This window comes from Caretta caretta, chromosome 8 (genome assembly GCF_965140235.1).
Source record: "Caretta caretta isolate rCarCar2 chromosome 8, rCarCar1.hap1, whole genome shotgun sequence".
Taxonomy (NCBI): Eukaryota; Metazoa; Chordata; order Testudines; family Cheloniidae; genus Caretta; species Caretta caretta.
In genome coordinates, this window is record NC_134213.1 from 108,306,803 (window position 1) to 108,328,272 (window position 21,470).

Sequence of the window (21,470 nt, forward strand, 5' to 3'; positions counted from 1 at the left end):
GGCCCTGGCAGCAGGTTCTGCTGGGGCAATGTGCCCTTGCACGCCCCACATAGGCTTCTGCAGACTTCAGGTTCTTCTCCTTTCCTGGCCAATGTCTGCGTGTGGCCATTAGGGGCACTAGGGAGATAGCTCAGGGCCCCCAGGTGTCTGGCGCTCTCCCGGATCCTGACACAGGGGTGAGGAGGGGAACGAGCTAACTCCATATCTGTCTCTGCCAGACGAGGCTGGGGAGGGGAGTGGGCAGCGGGAGGTAGGGGCTCATTGCTGAGGAAGGCGCACAGGTCCCACAGAAGACAGGGCTAAATGCCACTATCACCTGGAGCCTCCTTCCCAGCTCCAGCCAGCAGCGCTTCAGAGTGTTTGACCTGCTGGGCTTGCAAGGGGGCCTGAGACTCCAGCGTCCCCTGGCCTCCCCCCAAAGCAAGGAAGGAGCCCCAGCGAGGATGAGATTTCCAAGGGCACCCACTAGTGCCTGGCCCTTTCCAGATGGAGCAGGTGCCCCCGATGAGCCGTGCTCCCAGCGCCTGGCTGGTGACAAACCATGCTCGCCCCGACTCCTGGGACACAGCATGCAATGCAGGAGTGGCGTGGGGACAAGCAGCCCTGTGACTGAACAGACTGCTTTGTGCTTTGCAGGTGAATGGGCCCCATGTACCAGGGTGACGCAGTACAGAGTCCTGGGGCAGTAAAGCTACTAGCCGGCTGCCTTGCAGGTCTACATTATGCTTGGAATCCATCCCCATCCCCGCCGAGGTGGAAGCTGGCAGCGACCTCCCAGGGCTGCGCCTCCCAGCGCACAGGCCTCAGTTAGCTACCCGAGTGGGGCGTTTCTCGTAGGGCACGTAGGGTGCCTGGCTGGTGTGATCTGAGACCTCTGCATTGTGAGCCGGGACTCTTCCCCTCCTCCCTGGGTCTGCATCTTGCTACACGCACAGTGAGTAACGGAGAGTTTGACCAGTGCTAATGAGCCATTACAAGTAAACGAGGCTGAAGAAGTGAGCCCCAGCGTGGGAGCTGAGCGGAGGGTCCAGAGCATCTTTATTATCTCCCATTATTTACACACTGCCACTGCCACCTCTCTCCTACCCTCCCCCACAGGAGGGTCTCACTGCACAAGTCCTGCTCTGCTATTTCATGCTCACTGAGGCAGCCATCCTCTTCCTCCCGTAGACCCCTGCGTGCTGGGCCAGCTGATCCAGGTATGCGCCCTTTCCCCTTCGCAAGGAGAGGCACCAGGGCTGGGAACACTCACGCTTTCACGGCTTCGCCCAGCAGAGACCCTGTTACTGTGGGAAGAGGTGAATGTACTCCCTTACACGCCCCTTTCAAGGGAGATTCTGATCAGGGAAGTGAATCTCCAAGCTCCCCTCCAAGTCTCTTCTGAGTCAGCCCTTTTCAGCCAGGCAGAGTCCAGGGCAGCTGGAGTGCGCAGGACTCCGCCCCGCCTCCTGCATCAGGGCTGACTCCAGAATCGACAGGGTCACAAAGCGGAGTGCAAAATTGCTCTGCAGATCCCAGTGGCATCTCAGCACTCCTGGAGCTCCGACTTGTCCCGGGGCAGATAGGGTTGGAGCGTTACTGCCAGGAGACAGGAGAAAAAGGTGGGGGTACTCAGACAACGCTGATGTCTAACCTATTGTTACAGGGCACCAGAGCTACACCGCACCAGGGTGCACGGAGCAGCCCTCCTCCACCCACCCAGTGCTGGCGGGCTCCTCTCCGCATGCCAGTTTAGAGGTTTCTCCGCAGCCACCAGCTGAGAATCTGGTGAGCACAGCAGCAGTTTAGGAAGGGGGGTGAGGCTGCTGGATGCCTGTGGGCTGTCTCCGAGCCCTGGTCCCTGCGAGTGCACAGGCCTGGATTCACGAGGCTGCTCCACAGTCACTTTTCTGAGCAAAAATGTGTCTCAGAGCCAGCCCCATCACAGCAGAGTCTGGAGTTCTGCAGTGGCCCGGCTCAACTCCCATTGCTGCCCTCAGCTCTCACCTGGCATGTCAAAGATACCTGCTCTTTCCCTCGGAAAACACCATTCATCAAGGCAGTTCCAATGGACGCCTCCTCTCCCTGACACCAGCTACCTGCCTGGCTCGCCTCACCTTGCAGGGAACTCCACTGAACAGGCTGCCAGCTCCCTGCACTGAGCCCCTCGGGTGCCCCTTGGCTGGGGGCGAGGGGGATGCCCCTTCTAGCAAGAAGCCCTTACCGTCTCGCCATCCTCCAGCGACGCCAGCACGAAGCAGCGGTAGCTCAGATCCTCGGAGAGCGGCTTGTTGTAGAAGCCCTTGTAGGTCTTCTCGTCTCCCAAGGTGAAGGTCTCCGGCAGCACATCCACTTGAGCAGCGATATAGGGCTTCAGCCTGTCTGCTTGACGGCGCTGACGCCTGCCCTGGCTGATGGCCTCCAGTAACTGAGGACAAAGAGCTTGGGTCATTACCTCCCTCTCCCCAGCGCTGGAGAGGTGCACGCTGCCCTGACTGACAGCAGGGGACCTGCACGTGGACTGGGCCACGCCTAGCCAGGAACAGGAGTTTCAGAACTATCCTCCCCACTTATTTCACTAAAAGAACAGGAGGACTTGTGGCACCTTAGAGACTAACCAATTTTTTTGAGCATAAGCTTTCGTGAGCTACAGCTCACTTCATCGGATGCATTAGTCTCTAAGGGCCCACAAGTCCTCCTTTTCTTTTTGCAAATACAGACTAACACAGCTGCTACTCTGAAACTTATTTCACTAACTCCCATTTCATTGACCCCCGGCAGCCCCTCCCACTCCTCAAGTCAGAGGGCTGGATTGGCAACCTCATGCTCATTTCCATAACAACAGGCTGAGGTCAACGGATGAGGCTGGGCTGGGGAAGGGGAGGAAAGGCTCCTGGCTGAGAACAGTTAACATGCAGCAAAGCAACTGGGCGGCTGGGGGGTGTGACTGAAGCTCCCAGCCGTTGAAGGCATTGCTGGGGCCCCCATCACCGTGGGATCTGCTGCAAGCACCTTCGCACCTAGGCTGGCATCAGCAAGAGGTCTGGGCCTGGAGACTCGGCTGCTGTGACTCTCACGCTGTTATTTCACGGGAGGGGCATTGCTTGGACCCCAGGAGCCCTGGGTTAATGGATTCCAGCTGGCTGCAAGGGAAGCAGGCCACGGTCTGTGCTCTGTGTTGGCATAAAGAGCCGCTTGGCTCTGCACAGACAGTGGGTGTGAACTGCAGTCGCAGCTGCTGTAGAGAAAAAGAAGTGACATTTGTGCGTCTCTCCCCTGTCTGAGCTCCGCTATTTCCCTGTGCTGGGCTGCCGGTAGGGCTGCATGTGGCCACAGCAGATTTCATGGGATGCTCAGAGCAAAAATGGCAAATTTCATAGTTGGCCACAAATTCCTGAAAAAGGCATAAACACCCCAACATTCAATTACGCCGCTAAGGACGACTCTCCGGTGTCTGAAGAAGCTTTTCTCGTGAACAAAAATGAATGCCAGGCTCCGAACGGACATTTTAATTTCAAATAGAGGAGGAGGCATGAAATACATTTCACAGCCCAACGTGTCACTGCTGCATTGTCAGAGCAGACAGGGCCCGAGAGTGACCTGGGGCTGGAAACACGGGTATTTACGCAGAGGTGCTGGCAGGCTGTCAGAGCGCCCCAGCCTCTCCCCCTGGCAGCTGGGCCCCTGTTGCAGTGAGCCAGGGAGGCTCACTAATACCCTGGGAACCATGGGGAGCAGGAGAACGCCAATGAACTGTGATGTTTGCACCAGGCAGGGACGAATGAGAGCTGCAGGGGTGGGGAATTACAGCCAGCACGTCTGCACCGCAGCCATTTGCTGCCCATTGTCACCCTTCAGTCCCTTTCAGCTGCGGGTGACACCAGGCCGCACCGGCTCTGTGCTTGTTTGGCACCACGGCAGGACCTCGCTGCCTGTTCACCATGCGGCAGTGCAGACTTGGGCTCGTGCACAAGGGGCTGGCATCAGCGAAAGCCCCTTCTAGTGTCTACTGAAAAAACCAAACCTCTGCGTGCTTCAGAACCACCCTGTTACGGTCTCCACGAGCCCCCGTGCCGCACTGCCTCCTCTTTGGCTGTATTAGCCCACACTGCTGGAAGTCCGAGTATGGAGGATACAGACCGGCCTGTGTCTAACTCTGGGCTGCAGCGAGAGCGTGCGGCTCTGTGAGCGAAGTCAAGCATTCTAATGCAGGAAATGCCAGAATGCACGTTGCCCATGCAGCTTTCAGTCGGCCCCCTGGTGCCTATGCATTATGAGAGTTTTTAATTACACGATCACACACTATGCTGTCCACAGGACCCTGCCTCATTCAGCGCACCGGAAGCAATAATCAGCTGTTCACTATTTTGTTTTCTCCTTGTTCAATGTGTGGCCCCTGGGCCATATTTACTGCGCACCATTCAAATCCTACTCCAAAGACAGACAGGGAGCTGTGATGGTTAAACCATGAAGAGCATTTTGACAGTCCAACGTGGAAGGGGCTAGGGCACTGGATGGGGGGTTGAGAGTTTTGGGTGCTGAGTTTTAGCTCTGTACCCGACATTCGCAGACACCCTGGGTAAATGACCTGGCTTCTCAGCTTCCCCACTTGTAAAATGGGGACAGCACTACTTACTCTCTTGCCTAATGCCGGGGTCTGACTCGGTGTTTGCAAAGGGCTGAGGGAGTCTCCCAGGGAAGCAGCTAGAAGGCGAAGGATCATCGTTAGGAATCAAACCCTTGGGCAGGCTCTGGGAGTGCCAAGCATGAGGACTGTTATCAGACCCTGCATAGGCAGGAAGGAAAAGGTGAGCTCTGGGGGCTTCTCTGCAATCCTGTCCCCTGGCAGGCCTGGCTCTGCCCCTTAGCTCACACAAGCCGGAGCACTAAGCCACCTTTCCCAGGGCCCAGGCAGCGTGGGCGAAGCACAAAAGGAAGCCTTAGCAGACTCATACTTAAACCAGGTCTCATTGACTCCTACCTGGTCCAGCTCCATCTCATCAGGCGTCCGCCACCGGGCTGCGCGGCTGCTGGTGGTCTGACCCACGGGCACAACCACAATATAGTACCACCTGGGGAGGGAAGAGGGGTCAGGGGAGGAGGCTGCTGCTAGCAGGAGATATCAGGACATTTCTTCAGCAGGCGATTGACTAGAAACAGGTTCAACATGCCTCCCATCAAAACCCCCTCCCCAAATCTCCTCTTTCTCCCCTTCTGTAATGGGCAAAGAGCTTCACTGAGTCAGAGGCCAGTCTTCCTGCTGTGCTGAGGATCGGAGCACTCCCTGCTAGCGATCATTAGGTTAACGAAGATACACAGACCACGCGCTAGAGGATGGTAACAGGAGCTGGGGTAAGGACACTTATATAAACTGGCTGTAGCAGGAGCCCTGGGGGAACTGGGTTTCAGCACAAGGCTATCACAGTTACAAATGAGACTTCTATGAACTGGCGTGTTTTAATCTCCTGGAGGCTTTAAAGATACAATTTATTCAAAAGCTGTTGCACAGTGACAGAGAAAGCACCTCTGGCCCCTCAGCTGGCTTTACCGGGAGGGTCTCAGTCCCGCCCCTAGAAGGGATGGGGAGCTGTGTTGCCCTATCTCACAAAAACATCAGCTCAGAACATGCCAGCAATACGCTGTCATGTGGTGAAGGGAAAACCTGGCTCCAGCATTTGCGGGCTGCTCTGGCATTCATCCCACAATGTTACCGAATCAATGGGTTAGAATGGGTTAGACTTAGTGGGTACGTAAAGAGAACAATCCAGCCTCCTACCTCCCCTTGCCCTCTGGTCCATTAGCAGGGAGCACCTACCTAACTGGCGCTGAGGTCTGGACTTTGGGAAGGGTGAGGGTGAACTTTCCTTCCTGCATGTATTTGTTTGTGGAGATGGGTTTGTTCTGCAAGACATCAGGAGCCGTGTGGATAGATACCCGGTGCTGGAGCCCACCAGCGCTGCTGCCGCGGTTCATTAGCACAAAGGAATACTCCGTATCCGGCTGAAGGTCACTTATGAGCTTCTTCATCGAATGGCCGTCCACCTCCACACTCTGGCTGTTGTACAGGATCTGAAACAGGAAAGGACACATCATGCAGCAGGGCGGCTGCTGACAAAACATGCTCAGAATAGAAGGCAGCATTAGAGCTGATAATCTGGCTCTGGGCCCTACCTCAGGTGGTTCTCATCCTGTGAATTCCATAAAGAGCCATACAGCTTGAGGTCCGGCAGAGTAACCCACAGCCGCCAGCAGAGCAGCACTCACTGCTCCCTACAGCCACAGTGCGGCATCTCGAACACCAGCTGGGTGGTTAGAATCCTAAACTGCAGAGACTCCACCAGACGCATCCCTGGCGATGCCCCCCCCTTCAGCGCATAGGTAGGACGACCATACAGATGGGTTTATATTAATGGGTCTTTGTTTCCTTGTGGGGACATGACATACAATGGACTTTTGGCATAAAACCCCATTTGCTCTAAAGTGGTTTCATCCCTAATCTAACAGTAAACGCAGGTTAACTGGTTAACGCAGAACTGCCCCTTCCCAGAAAGGGAACTATAGGGATTGTTTGTTTCCTAGAATAATGCCTCTGACCAATCAGTAACGCATCTCACACATCCACAAGCGCGACCTCACTGGCTCACGGCCTCACTGACAATGGCTGCTGGCGCGCTGCAATCCAAGCACAGCGCTTGGGGCTCAAACCTTACCTCTGCCTGGGGTGGGCTTCCAAAGAACTGCACCCAGCGTCACTGCTGGAGAGAACGGGGAAATGACTTTAGCATAGAGCACTCTCCTGTTGGCATGGAGCAGGGCACTGCCACGTGGTATCATGAGGAAACAAGAAACCAGGCCCCTGTGGCTGCCTTCTCAACCCACCCTAGTTGGCTGACCGAGAGCTGCTCTCCTGGACGCGTGGTGCTGTGGGCTCTCCTTGGTGGTTGCTGCTGCCCCACGTGCTCAGCATGAATTTGCTCCAGCTGCTGTTCTGCATGAGCAGAGAGGCATCTGCTGGGCTCCGTTGGTTTCAGGCTGAAAATCTGGATCTGAGCCCTGGTTCAAACTCTCACTGGAAGAGCCAGTGGCACGGGGACACCTCCCCACCCCAGCTGTAACAGCAACGCGTGGCAGAGTCAGAAACACAAGCAACCCCCCCCACACACAGGCGGTGCTGGTGAGAGGACTGGACGGCCTGGAGCTACCTTCGGCTGCAGCAGAACGCCGGCTCCTTTCTGCTAGGCAATCCCCAGCACTCTGTGGGGTGTTCCTGAATCTAGTAGAGGCTGCTTAAGCAATTAACGCGCATAAAGCGCTCTGAAGATACCATATACTGAGAGCTGCTGTCAAGAACCAGGGAGGGGGTGAGCCTGGAGCACCCAGGTGGAGACAGCTGGCTCAGGCCAACAAACATGCTCTGCCTTTGGGCTCTCCAGAGAAGGGACCCAGCAATCTTTCTCCCCTCTGGGTGCAGCTGAGCCTGGCGAAGCAGCACAAGAGGGAGGTGGGACACTTCTGCCAGCCCACACTGCAAGCAGCCAGCAGAGCCCTGAAGAAGCTGGTGTCTCATTGGGGCAGGTGCCACTCATTAACTCCTCAGAGGAGCTAACCTCTCCAGAGAGAAGTGGAGCAGCAGGCCCTGCAGAACCCCAACGGGCAGCCAGGCACAGGGAGTAGAGTGAGGCGTACAGTGCTGCTCTGGGTTATCCAAGTAGCCACGTGCCAGAAGGCTTTGGCCACTGCACTCTGCTGAGGTTGGTCCATTCACATACAGACTCTTCTCCAGCATCCCAGAGGAGATGGTCAGCTGGGAACCGAGCACAAGGGGAGGGTTCAGTAGGAGAGGGACAGATACGATCAACGTTCTCATTGACTTGTGCTGGGCTTTAGGGATGGGTCCCCGCTGCTAAATTAACAAGGATGCCTGCAGCGATGAGAGCCCTGCTGGCTCCCCAGTGCAGAGGCGATGCAGAGAGAGTGTTCTCTGCTGTGACTGCTGTGAGACTATTTCTACCGAGGCTTTAATCCCTGTCTCTGCAGAGAGACACATCAGACAGGCGCGAGAGTGAGTGCAAAGAATCCGACCCAGAAATGCCTCTTAAAGCCTCTGGAATCTCAGATGTGTAGTTGGCAGGTTTCCTCCTGCTCAGTCACACCAGACTCAGCCAAGCCAGAAGAAACAGCTGGTTATTTTACAGCTCTGCAGTCTATCCTTGCATCAACTCCTTCAAACACTAACAGAACATTGCAGCAGTGGGCAACATATTCCAGACAAGAACAGGGCTGGGCTACAGGCAGATTCCTACCTGGCTCCCTGCCTCAGCTCAGGAAACCTGCTCAGACTCAAACAAGAACAAAGTTGAAACACGAAGGTCACACAAACCCGGCTCTAACTCTGCTCCCCATCCCAGACTCTGCAGCAGGTGGGATCTCCCATCACACAGTCTCCCACAACTAAGTGATTCCAAAGGGCTTCCACATGTGCTTTAGGAAGGCATATTGTCTATAAAATGCACACGTGTGAAGGTTATAGGCCTTGCTGGAGCCCTAGGCATGGTTAAAAGTATGAGCCAAGGTTGGCTGTGAACCAAAGTGGGCATTGTTAGAGTAGTAACACTAGGAATCAGCTGACCAAGCAAACACAGAAGACGCAGACCTCTCAAGTAACCACCTAATGCTCTCCTCAGAGGGCGGGGTGGGACCCCGTGTAAGATCCGGAGGGGAGGTCAGGATAATGGATGAGGAGGTTTTATCTGATCTATTAGGTGTGAGGCACAAGGATGGTAACTAGTAACATCTGGAGAGTAGCACGTAACTTGTTTGTATCGCTGTATAACAGGAGGGGCAGCTTTGTATTGGCCTATGGGACAGGCGTACACGTGTTAGTGTGCCGGTACCCAGCGAGCTGGGCACTGACTCCGAGCTTTGCTGACAATGACCCTGGCCGCGCTTTCGCCACCAAGTCAAGCCTGTGTCCGTCCTTTCTGAGCGACATCGCGGTCTGCTGAGTCAGCAACCAGCCATCTCTGCTGGTACAGAAACGCGGCAGCTCCAGGAACAGGAACAAGCGTGCGGTGTTTCCCTGGGGGTGGGGGCAGGAAGGCCCACGAGTGCTGCAGACTGGATGGACAGTCTGGGGCTTTCAGCCAGAGTCTCCTTGCTTGCTCTGGGTTTGGTTGAAAAGCTACATAAACTTGCATTGCATGGTCTCCTGCTGACATCCGAAGATGACGTTCATTGCCTTACCCAGACACGTGTGCCCAAAGACAACGGAACAACGCTCCCAGCCCCTCTCCCCACAACGGTTCCGTGTTCCTTTACCTGCCAATCTGCATTACCTTCTCTGCACCATTAGTTAGTGCCTCTCCATGAACCGTACGATGATGTAAGGGCACAGGGATAAAGTCACTGCTGCGTGGGAGCCCAGGGGCCTGAAGCTAACTTACCAGCCAGAGGTTGCAGAACGGCTCAGTGACACCTACTTTAGTCAGCAGTGAAATGTGGCCATAGGGCTTTAAACTGCTGAACACTGGGCTGACCCACGCCTGGCCTGCTATAAAATCCCTGTCAGAGCTACTCTAGCTCACAGAGACAGGCTTGCAACGCTAGGTGGGCCCGAATGCCCTTGCTGAAGGCTGGAGTCTTGGTTAACGCAGTGGAGGCTAGCTGCCACTCAGGTGGCTGTTTCTAAGCTCACCTGAAAATGTGCTGAACTGACTCACGCAACGACTGAAACAGAGCAGCTTGAGAGGGAATCTCAGGAAAACCTTCCTGACTGTCCGAGCAGTAGGACAATGGAACAGACGCCTCGGGGCGTCCTGGAAGCTCCTTCAAATAGAGGCTGGATAGCATCCGTCTTGGATGGCGCAGACACAACAAATCCTGCACTTTGGCAGGGAGTTAGAATCTTTTTCTCCCCTGTAAAAGACCTAACAATACTGCCCACAACCCACACAGCCTCTGTCCTAGGCAAGGCCAGGGAGGTGTATCAAGGAAACGAAAAAATCACCACCAAGGCTGGCCTTACACTTGACGTGAAAGCACCGAAAGTGCCCAAACCAGCTCCTAGCTCAAAATGGTGAGAATCCAGCAATTGTCAAATTTCGCCTTTACTTGGAAAATATGCAAGGAGGAAAATCCCTGGGACCTAAGAACAGCGTCCAAGGCGTATGGCCTGGAGGGCTGGAATGTAACATCTCCTGTAAAATGCCCCACCAAAGCCAGGCAGCGCTTTTCAGGGAGTTTATCCCGGGCCCAGATGAAGCTGTGAAGTTCCCTGAAGAGAACTGACACCTGCTTTACTGATTTGAGAGGAGTGAAAATTCCAGAGGTCTCCAATTCACCACCCCCCCACCCCCCAAAAAAAAAACAAAAACAAAACCCACAAGGTTGTGCCAGTACTCACAATCAGAACAAAATCCCTATTAATTAAATCGGTTAACATGGAATGTGACACCCTTTGGGATGTAGATTTAGTGTGAGACTGTTTATCAAGTGCAGATAATACTAATTGTTCCCAGGGAGATTTATCTGCTGTGGTTATTAGGCTCTGTCCTCTGCCTCTCATGTGCCTGCATTAAGCAGAGAGTAAAGAGGTGAACCTTGTTTGTAAAACAAACTCCTGAAGGTTGAGACTTCTATCAGTGCAGTCAAAGCCCAGGGGCTGTTCCTCTAAGCCCACATGCACCTGCATTTCTGGGAGTATTAACAGAAGAAAGATACTACTGGAGAAATATCTTTAACCACCCTCCCGTGTGCATGGTTGCTCTCAGATGACAGGTAACTAACACCATCTACTCCTGGGTCACAGCAGGGGCAGACACGGAATGAATCACTGCTCGTGTTTGGCTACAAGGCAGAGACAAGGCATCAGCACTATTCCTTCTGGCACCTGACCTGCTCTACCCACCCCCACAAGTTGCAGCACCCCACCCAGAGCACTTGGAGGGGAAACCACTGTGGCTAGAATAAGGAAACCAAACTGGCCATTCAACACACTGCACAAACTGGGATCTGGGCTATTCCCTCCGTCCCAATGAGACTCCTGTCTGTCCAAACATGGCCGGCCCCGGGAAGCTGTGAGTGCCATGCCCTCTCTGATTCCCTGTCTCTTTCCAGCTAAACTCTGCAAATTCAAAGTGATTCCGACTCAGCGTTCTAACTGAGAGGCAGGATTGAAATGGGGCGTGATTAGCAGCAAGCAGGGGAGAGATACACAAACACAGGCAGCCATTCCAGACGCTTCTCCCACTTGCTGTGGAGAAACTGCCCTGTGGTGTGGTCATATCCCTTGGCATTCAACTCATCCATTCCATGCGCTTCCTACACATGCAGCATGGATGGGCAATGCACCCTGCATCGCACCCCCTGCCCACACACAGGTGAGCACAGAACTCCCCTTGGAGACATGTTCACTCTCACCACAGGAAACTGGTGACCTTGATTTCACTGCTAGGCAGGGAGATGTTCAGGTTGTGGAGAAGGAAGCTCTGGACTCAGACTCAAGAGACCGGGTTTTCATCTCTGGCTCTACTCAGGCTCCCTGTGTGTCTCTGGGCCTAGTGCCCATCTGTGAAATGGGGGTAATGTTTTCCTGCCTCTTGGGGGTGGATGGGTGGGTGTAAATTCATCAGTGCTTGTGAGCTGCTCCACCACTACAGCGATGGGGGGGCACAGAGAACTCACGTTTCAGAATTCAAGGTGGCGCAATGCCCAGAAGTGTTAGCGATCACCTCTGTATGGGTCCAGCGAGTCAGTCTGCATGCCCATCAGCGCCCTTCGGCACAGCAAACTCTGAGCAGAGATACAGTGCTTCTGTCTGCAAGATTCTCCCCCCACAGCCCGGACCACCTCTGCAGAAATCCCCCACCCTGCGTGCCTCGGCTGCGCCCTACACCCAGCTGGGGCTGTTGAAGGGACACGGGCAGCTTGGGCCCATGGGAATAAGCCATTGTGGGCCCGGAGGCTGATATAACACCCAGCGTTGGGCCGGACAAGTGAGAGCAGCAGCCATTTGTGCAGGGTCTGCCCAGGCAGCCATCAGAGAGGGGACTATGTACTGCTAAAATGGAACCACCGCTCGGGATTGTGCCCCTGCTCTGATAGCTCTGTGGTGAGCAGGCGATCTGGTTAGCCAGGGCCGGGGCAAAGGGAGCCACTCTAAAGTCGAGTTGCTGCCTGGTTTTCAGGCTGTTCTGCCTTGTTCAGGTCCTGTGATGAGATCACATTTCCAGCTGTCTCATGGACACTCTGCAGCCTTGGGATTTCCCCTTATGTCCAGAGAGCATCTCCCTCTCCCCCTCTCTGAGGGCACAAAGCTGTAAGACACCACCAGCTCCGCTGTGCCACAGCGCCAGCCTGGATTACAAACAAATGCAGAGCCTGCTAGGATACTGAGAACAGGAGCGCCCCACGCAGGCATTGCCAGGGGGCTGTCCTGGCCAGCTGGAAGTGGGATCTTTGTCCAGCCAGACTCCAGACACCTAGTGGGGCTGGCACTGGCAGACTGTATAAGCCCCTACCAAAGCTGAGCAGGGGAGAGGTATTAATAACAGCCTTGGGAGGACTGCACAAGTCTCCCTCTTCCCCAGGTGGTAAGAGCAGAGCAGGGGGATGCTTTGGAGAATATACCGTGGAAAGGAACCAGTGGGCCCACGCCAGGGAAGGGTGGAGGCTTAGCACCTGGAGTAAATGTTCCTCTGCTCAGGTCTATAGCTGGATGGTGAGCTCGCTCAGTGTCTGCAACCTGGGCCTGTCACTATTAGCAACCCTCTAGGGCCACTTAATGACCTATCTAGAAGGAACCTCCCAGCACTTACGCACATTCTAAAGAACATGACCTAACATGGCACACGCCACCTTGACTTAGCACATGACACAAGCCTGTCCCATTTGGCTTTTCCTGCTGGCCTCAGAGCAATCATTTTCATTGTTTGACTCAACACTGCTGACCCCCTTCACTGGTATGGCTCTGGCTTGCAACCCTGCCAGAGACCAGGAAGGCAGGAGTAAACCAAGCAGCTGCAGGATGCCAGGAAGGAGGGTGAGAAACCAGCAGCACCTCTGCCTTAGTATCTTTGCTTTCCAAAGCATCAGCAGTTCCTTATTTCTGTGCTCGGAGGCCTTGCTCAGCCAACCATTTGCCTGGCAGCCTGGCGCTGCCATGTGACAGGCAGTCAGTAGAGGTGCTGCTGCCCTCCCATGGGGGCATCCCGTGCAGTTGGTCCTTACCTTGAAAGGCACCACCGACTTGTAGGAATCAGGCACTTCCCAGCTCAGCAACACTGATGTTTTCATCACGGCGTTGACGCGGAAGTTTTTAGCAAACACTGAAATTAAAAACAACACCTGTGAGCTGCCTGCACGGCCCAGCAGGAACTCAGCAGCACGGGGTACTGAACTCAGCAGCAGCAGGAAAGGAGACAAGCAGAGGAGCGCAGCAGCCTTTCCCCCAGCCGAGTTTCTGATGGTGACTACATTCTCCAACATCAGAGAACGGCAGCTCTAGACTGAACTGCAGCTTTCCTCTCCCCCCGACAACTCTCTTGGCCCTTTGCCAGGATCAAAAGCCAGCAGCTCTCAGGAGCTGGAACTTGCAGGTCTGCACCAGAGCCAGCAGAGACCCTTTCATGTACAGATGCAGTGGGAGTGTGCGTGTGAAGTGACAGAGGCAATTATGTTCCCACCAAAAATCCTCCTCCTAGTAACAGGCAATGTGAGGGAAGCCTTCAGCGAGGCTCCCTGTGCCGAGCCACTTTTACTAGAGGAAATGAGATGACGTACAGCCTCGTTAGCCAGAGCCAGGGGGAATCCAGCCTGCCACACCAAAGGGAGGGTCACCGGCTGGAGATGAGGCTGGACTGTAAGGCTTGTTACCTTGCTCAACAGGCATGGTCCGGGACTGGATGCTAGGGCTGAGCGGCCCCACCCCCTTGCTGGTGCTGGCCCTCACTTTTATGTCATAGGTGGTGTCAGGTCTGAGGTTGGTCAGCATGATGCTCGTGTCCTTGGTGACGTTGGTCAGCTCCTGCTGGCTGTTGATGTCTCTGTACATAACCGTGTAGTTGGTAATTCTCCCATTTCGCTCTGCCAGCACTGGGGGGTCCCAGGCCACCTCTGTGGTGGAGGTGGTGAGCCCAACCACACGCAGGTTCTGCGGGAAGCCACTGGGCAAGTCCTCTGTCGTGGTGATCTCCTTCTCAAACTCCTCCCCTGGACCGGCTCTGTTCTTGGCAGACAGCTTGAAGATGTAGGTGGCACCTTTGTGCAGCCTGGTCACAGTGTAGTGATGGTCATTTTTCCCAAAGTCCATGATGTTCATCTTCTCCTCGTCGGTGCGTTTGTACTGCAGCCGGTACCCCAGCAGCTCCCCGACCATCTCCTTGGGGGGGTGCCACTGGATGAGAGCGGTGTTCATGGCTGTTGTGCTAATCATCATGGTGGGCTTGCCTGGGACTGGAACAGAAAGACACTGTGACCACCCACAAACCCATCCTGCTGCCGGAAAGAGAGGAGAGAAAACTCAGGTCTACTGGGTCCAGGATTGGTGTAACTTTGTGCTCAGATAACACAGTGGTGAGTGCAGCATACAACCTAGATGGACCCAAATCCAAGTGCTGATAAAAGCTGGATCCAGCAAATTCTGGGTTCAGATTCCCCAAATTTTACTGTCTAAATGGGCAATGAATGCAGCAGCTGACATTACAACATAAAAATCCAGACCCAGACGTACAATGGCTTAATTGCACCTCAAAACCCATATCTGTCTCACAGATCATTCTGGATTATGTGGACCTCTCCAAGCGACACCCTCGCTGCAGACAAGTGCCACGGCACCAGGAAAACCTGGACCCTGAGGTACTGTGTTGCCACGGATGCCCAAAAGCCCATACCCAGCATCCTGATCTATCTGGGTGCGGAAAAATGTCACCCCCAAACCTTGTAATTTTACCATCTGCAGAGGCTGTAAGTGGTGCGGAGTGGGCTGTTAGCAATCAGAATGTATTTTGCTTTAGCTGATGAACCAAATCATGATGTGAATGTTGATGTGACTGGGGAGCAGCAACAGTCAAGCCACTGAAATTCTGCTCATGCTGCACAAGTGAAGGGCTGCTGCCTTCCCAGGTTAAGAACCGTTAGTTTGGAATTGAGGATTTAATACCTGGATTCCTCACTCCTTACACAAAGGGCGTCACCATTCCGAGGGAGAACAGATTTGTATACGATCCAACTGATACGGAAAACACCCCTAATCAGTGGGATAATGTCCTGGTAGTAATAAACCAGACACTGTATTTGATGGTGTTCTGGCCCAATTCTGCCCTCAGAAGCCCATAACACTGTTCCCTTCTGAGGTCCCGAGGAGCTAGACAAATCTGTAGGAGGGGACTCTGCTACTATTCAAGTACATCTAATTCAATATGCATTGCTAATGTCGCTCTCTCCATTACTCGAACTCACAACACAATTGCTAATAGCAGCCAAGAGTTAGGGACAGATGATTTTTCAAAGTTGATTCAACATATCGTTATCTTTAAATGTGCATCACGAGGTGGGACAATCTGCTGCAGTTTACTGTGTAGCACTGGGATGTTTAGGAAGCTTCTCCTGTTTGCAGGACAGCTGTGTTAACTCAACAGAATGTACGTCCTGGTGAGGCCTGCGGAATAGAGCAGCTGAGATGCTGACAATGGAAATGACCTCTGGAGTTATCCTGGTGCCATCTGGAGCAGCACAGAGAGTGAGCTGTTCCTGGGTTAAATGCTCCAGGAACTCAGATTTCCAGTTCATGCAAAATGCATTCCCATTATAATGAGCAATAAACATTATGCCTGGGGTTAGTCTGCCAATCAGCAGGACTACCACGTGTAGGTCAGGGCTAGTGATCCAAAAATGAATGACTAGACAATGCCGGCTAGCTGGTCCTCTCTCCCGACAACCACCCAAATCTGCTCCCATCATGTTTCCAGAGAAAAGCCAAATGCCTGATGTGTTCTTGTGATGTCCCTGAACCAGGGCCTGGGCTCCTCTGGGCACTAACACTGGATACGCTTGTCTGTTTAGACAGTAGAACTTTGGAAACAAACTATGGCTGGATTCAGCAGGATCCAAAGACTGCATATGGCATTTTGCTGCACTTCTGCAGCAGCAGGTGTTGGTTTAAGCTGGGCTTGTCTAGTGACATGTAGAGGCTGGATCCACTTCTAACTGCCTCTCAAAACCCCTTCAGCGCAATGAAGGCTGTTGCAGGAGGCTCTACAGCCACCGTGGCTAATCCCTCCAACCGCCCCAAACCAGGTGTCAGCGCATCAGAAAGCTGTGTGAGGAGGACTTCATTTCAGAGTCAGGTGAGGTCTGGTGTCTAGGACCTGGCTTTCCCTTCCCTACTCCCAGCACTGAGTGGGTACGTTAAGGCTGAAAGGTTTTCATAGATCTCTTCTAAAGGGCAGCTGCTTTTTCTCCCCTTTTGCCCACCCAGTGTCTGTCCATTTCCTACCTGCACCCCTGCTGTGTGTGAACCCTGCACAACTGATCCACATGTAAAGCCTGTGCGTAAGGGATGCAGATTGCACTCTCATCCTTTGCCCCCACTGCAGAAGTACAAATCCCCATGACATTCCCCATCCTGCCCACTCCTTTCAAAGGTGCGCCCTCAGCAGTATCAGGTGTGCCAGGTCCCAAGGAATTTCATAAACCCACCCAGCAGCACCACACACTCACCCGCCCCTGTCGTAGTGACGACTTTGGGTTTGCTGCGTGCCCCATCTCCCTTGGTGGTATAGGCTGCGACAGTGACGGAATAGGTGGTTTCAGGAAGAAGGCCTCCTATGATGGTTTCCTGTGGGACCGTTCATAAGGTGAGCAGAAAATAAGCAACAAGAAACAAATCTGGTTACTGCTTGGGATACAGGAAGGAGGCCCGGCATCTGAAGGCTTTCAGTCAGAGACGCACTGATGATGGCTGGTTTTGTTGCATGCATCACACCCCCTGCAGGTCTCTAACCTCACGCCCGTGCGGCGTTAACGGCACAATGACAACATTTATTCCAGTGGCTCCATTTCTAACATCTCACTCGCCCTCTCTCACAAAGATGTCACCTCTCCGACACTCAGGGTTTTGTGCCTGTATCCAAAGCTGCCACCAGACCTGTGCAAACTTGCCTAGAAACAGAGGCTGAGAGGGCACGAGGGCCATCCCTAACCGACTCTGAGTAACTCCTCTGAGCCTCGACCCCACCCTTGCCTCCACAGCTGCTGTTTCCAGGAAGTTTTGGTTGGAAAATGCACTCTAGGCAAAGCCCTCAGGGACAGCCAGGACCCAGCAAGTGGATCATAACAAATCAAAGCCACCAACAAAAGCAGAAGGCCAGCTCAGGGTACATCAGTGCAACCCTCACTGGGGCTGATTTTGGAATTTGAAGGTGCCTGGAGTCCTGCTGGGAACTCCTGGGAGACAACCCAGGGTGGGGGAGCCGCTGTGGTCCAAGAGACGGGCTTGTCAGGGTATTGCTGCTCAGGGCCCCCAGGCTGAAACTCCGCTGCAGCATAGCTGCCAGGGAGGGTCCATGTATGCACAAGGTGGGGCAAGTTCTCAGGGGTGGGCTTGGCCAGGGGCCAGTAACTTGGGATCACTCCAGCTCAGCCCAACAGCTGCCCCAAGGCACAGCCGCGGAAGCACTATGCTGCTGGTGGTGGAGGAAAGGCCCTGCTAGCAGTGAAGTAACTGAGGCTTGGCGAGGACGACGTGCTCAGAACGTGTCAGCTCCTGCTGAGAGTGCCTTGCTGCCGTGCAGCCCCACCCCCAGCTTCACCCTTCCCGGGGCACCAGGAGGGCATGAGCCCCCTAGGCACATTGAAATCAAAGAACCGAGCATGACCACCTGCCATTTTCTATCGGAGGTGACTCCGTGTGAGCTGAGGGGCTCCACCCGCGAAGGGCCCTGGGACTGGCAGCCAAGCGGTTCCCAGACTCTGCGGACAGGCTGAGGAAAACGACCCCTAGGACTTCTCTGTCACTGATGTTACGAATGGGATCTGCCTTGGTAAGCATAGCCCCCTGAAGACAGGGAAAGCTGCCTAGGCCAGGGCAAGGCTGTAACACCCTGCTGAGCTCCCCCAAAGCTGTCCTGGCTAACCAGCGAGCAGTGACATGGGGCAGGGGATGGGACTGGACACCCCAGTGCACACTAATTGGACTAATTATCTCTGTAGGACAGAGCCTGGCCTCTGGTGCGTTCCCTCTGCATCCACGCTCCACAGGGGCCACTGATTTACCTCCACCAAAGCCTATCAGACCTTCCACTGTGGAGCCCCCCACAGCCTCTCCCACTTTTTATCCATATTGCCTAATGGACAACATAGGGACGTTCTTGGAAAGGCAAAACCCCACTTGACTCCCCAGCTGAGCAGGGCCATGCAGGACAGACCCCACTCTCTGCCATGCCACAGGCTCAGCTGTTCAGACCCAACCACGGTAAAGCTACTGGCCAGGGTACGAGAGATGCACTACGACCAGATGAAAACAAACACAAGGAATAACATGGGACAGGGTGACAAGAGAGGGTGAATCATGTGTGAAGGGGCCAGGGGAGGACTGGTGCTGTGGGGGTGGGGAGATGGGATGCCTCCTGGGACTTGTGTCTACTTTCCAGGGATTCCTTAAAGGCCTTTCAAAGGATCTTTCGTTTGTTCGTTCTGGAATCATTGCTGCTCTCCCATTAATTGGTCTCCCAAACACCAGCAGCATCAGGCCCCCGATTCCATCCAGACCCACCTGCGAGGTGCCTGCCCAGCCTTACTTCGCCCAAGCCACCGGATTGTCATTGTGGAACCAGCAAAGCCAGAGATACAAATCAACAAGCACCAATAAGAACGACATCAAAATCAGAGCATGAGCGAAATTCCACCTCTCCACTCCACACCCGGCGTCTGTGAGAGCGAACAAGTGTGCAGGACAACTGGTGCCCACAGAGCCACGGAGAGCACCCCACAAAGAACCTGCAGACTCGGAACCTCCCAAAAAGATTAACTTCTCCCAAATCCATGCAAAGAGAAATTCTCATGCAAGAGCATACCATGGGGAGCAGAGGAGGGGGAAGTAAGATGAGGATGGATCAAGGAAGAGATGATTGCACAATGGAAACATAGGGCTGTCATCACAAAACCACTCCTACCAAAACTCCTCAGTTTAAACAGCGGGAGAAATGGACTGGGCCTGGAAAGCCCACAGTGGGGTGTGTAATTGAATTGCTGACTCTAAAAAGGTCATTTTCTAGTTTGTTCCTCCAGATTTTTTTTCAAAATTATTTGGGAAAAACTGGATTTAACTATTTAAATGTGATTGTTTTCCTATTACAGTCTCTGTTTCAGCCAAAGGTCACGGTTGAGCGTGCAGGTTATTTTTCACGACTTGGATCAATGAGGTTTAAAGATTATATATCTGATTTTACCATACAACTAGCTGAGCCAACTACTGCAGAGAGGAGGATGCACCTCCTGAGTCGATCACTTGAGTCTGCCTAAAATTGCATTGCAACAAGCTGGAGACACAGATTATAGAAAATGTCAATTGCTTTTCTGCATTTAGCAGCAGTCTAAATGCCAATTTTCTCTGGATTTGCTGCTTGTGGAAGTCTTCACAGTGCAACTCTCCAACCTCATTAAGGGAGTGAAAGGGATGTTTTGACAGCACTATGTCTACAAAATTCATACATCGATTTGCCAGACCCCTCTGATCCAAACTAGAACACACACGAGTGGTACTTACATGGTCGATGGAGTCCTCAGCCCTCCACTGATGGGGGAGAAAGGAAGGAGGAGAGAAAAATGAAGACAGAATTTTAAGGGAGGACTTCTAGGAAGGGGTGAGAATGACAACAGCCTGGGTTAGCAGGACAGGGTGTGGGGTTATAACACGTACACACAAGAGGATCACTCAGCGCAGGCTGCACCCAAGGCCAGACATGGGATACAGTGCAATCCCCGACATGCAGCCAGCCTGTGCAGCGGCGCTGAGAAAACACAGACAAAGCAGGGCCAAGCAGCTTCCCTCTCACAAAGATGGAGAGGTGACCACTTGCTAACTCTGCAGACAGGGTCTCTGGGTCCCTCCCTCTCTTCAGCCTTGCCTACAGCTTGCCTTTTCTGCTAGCTCCACCGGTGCTAGCAATCAGGGGAGCACTGGCACAGACAAGGTCTGAATGTTACACTCCCTGGGTCACCTAGATCTGCTCTGGACAATGATGGCTGCCTAGAGAGCTATCTTCACTAGGGCTTCCCCTATTGCCACCACCCAGGGAACTAAGAGAGATTTTTGGCCCAGAAGCCAATCACAGATTTGCTCTCTGCTCCAGAGTGTTGTATATGGTGACTTTCCAGCCATTGTCTCTCATTGGAAACCAGTGCTATTAACACAGTAAATAATGGAGGGGTTCATTGTAGAGGAAGTGCTGATGCAATGTTCAAAAGGCTTTTGATACTACATCATCTGCAAGAAGGCAGATCTGGAGAAGGGGGTGAACAATGAGGTGGCAAAACTTGCAGACGATACAAAATTACTCAAGATAGTTAAGTCCAAAGCAGATTGCGAAGAGTTACAAAGAGTTCTCACTAAACTACTGGACAACAAAATGGCTGATGAAATTCAATGTTGATAAATGCAAAGTAATGCACACTGGAAAACATAATCCCAACTATGCATACAAACTGATGGGATCTAAATTAGCTGTTTACCACTCAAGAAAGATCTTGGAGTCATTGTGAACAGTTCTTTGTAAACATCTGCTCAGTGTGCAGCGGCCGTCAAAAAAGCGAACAGAATGTTGGGAATCATTAAGAAAGGGAGAGATAATAAGACAAAAAAAATTATATTGCTTCTATATAAATCCGTGGTTCGCCCACACCTTGAATACTGCGTGCAGATGTGGTCACCACATCTCAAAAAAGATCTGTTGGAATTGGAAAACGTTCAGAAAAGGGCAACAAAAATAAGGAGGGGTCTGGAACAGCTTCCGTATGAGGAGAGATTAATAAGATAGGGACTGTTCAGCTTGGAAAAGGAACGACTAAGGGGGGATACGATGGAGAGCTATAAAAATCTTGACTGGTGGGGAGAAAATGAATAAGGAAATGTTATTTACTCCTCCATATAGCACAAGGACTAGGGGTCACCCAACGAAATTAATGGGCATCAGGTTTAAAACAAGAGGAAGTATTTCTTCACACAACACACAGTCAGTCTGTGGAACTCTTTGCCAGAGGATGTTGTGAAGGCCACGACTATAACGGGGTTCAAAAAAGAACTAGAGAAATTCATGGAGGGTAGGTCCATCGATGGCTGTTAGCCAGGATGGGCAGGGATGGTGTCCCTAGCCTCTGTTTGCCAGGAGCTGGGAATGGGCGACAGGGGATGGATCACTGGGTGATGCCCTGTTCTGTTCGTTCCCTCTGGGGCACCTGGCACTGGCTGCTGTCGGTAGACAGGGGACTGGGCTAGC

The 21,470-nt window shown here is 53.2% G+C and overlaps 1 protein-coding gene across 12 annotated transcripts in view; it reads right to left on the minus strand.

Moving 5' to 3' along the window:
• PTPRF (protein tyrosine phosphatase receptor type F) overlaps positions 1-21,470 on the minus strand; it is a 605,446-nt gene that overhangs the window by 48,049 nt on the left and 535,927 nt on the right. For 7 of the 12 annotated variants that reach the window (XM_075131916.1, XM_075131913.1, XM_075131909.1 and 4 more), the window contains 7 exons: positions 19,742-19,768; positions 16,696-16,813; positions 13,852-14,430; positions 13,207-13,304; positions 5,795-6,048; positions 4,961-5,051; positions 2,204-2,407 (listed from right to left, as the gene is read on the minus strand). In XM_075131916.1, coding sequence (XP_074988017.1) covers positions 2,204-2,407; positions 4,961-5,051; positions 5,795-6,048; positions 13,207-13,304; positions 13,852-14,430; positions 16,696-16,813; positions 19,742-19,768 — 1,371 coding nt within the window. The remainder of the gene's footprint in view (positions 1-2,203; positions 2,408-4,960; positions 5,052-5,794; positions 6,049-13,206; positions 13,305-13,851; positions 14,431-16,695; positions 16,814-19,741; positions 19,769-21,470) is intronic. The other 5 variants (XM_075131918.1, XM_075131917.1, XM_075131914.1 and 2 more) reach the window with 1 other exon arrangement.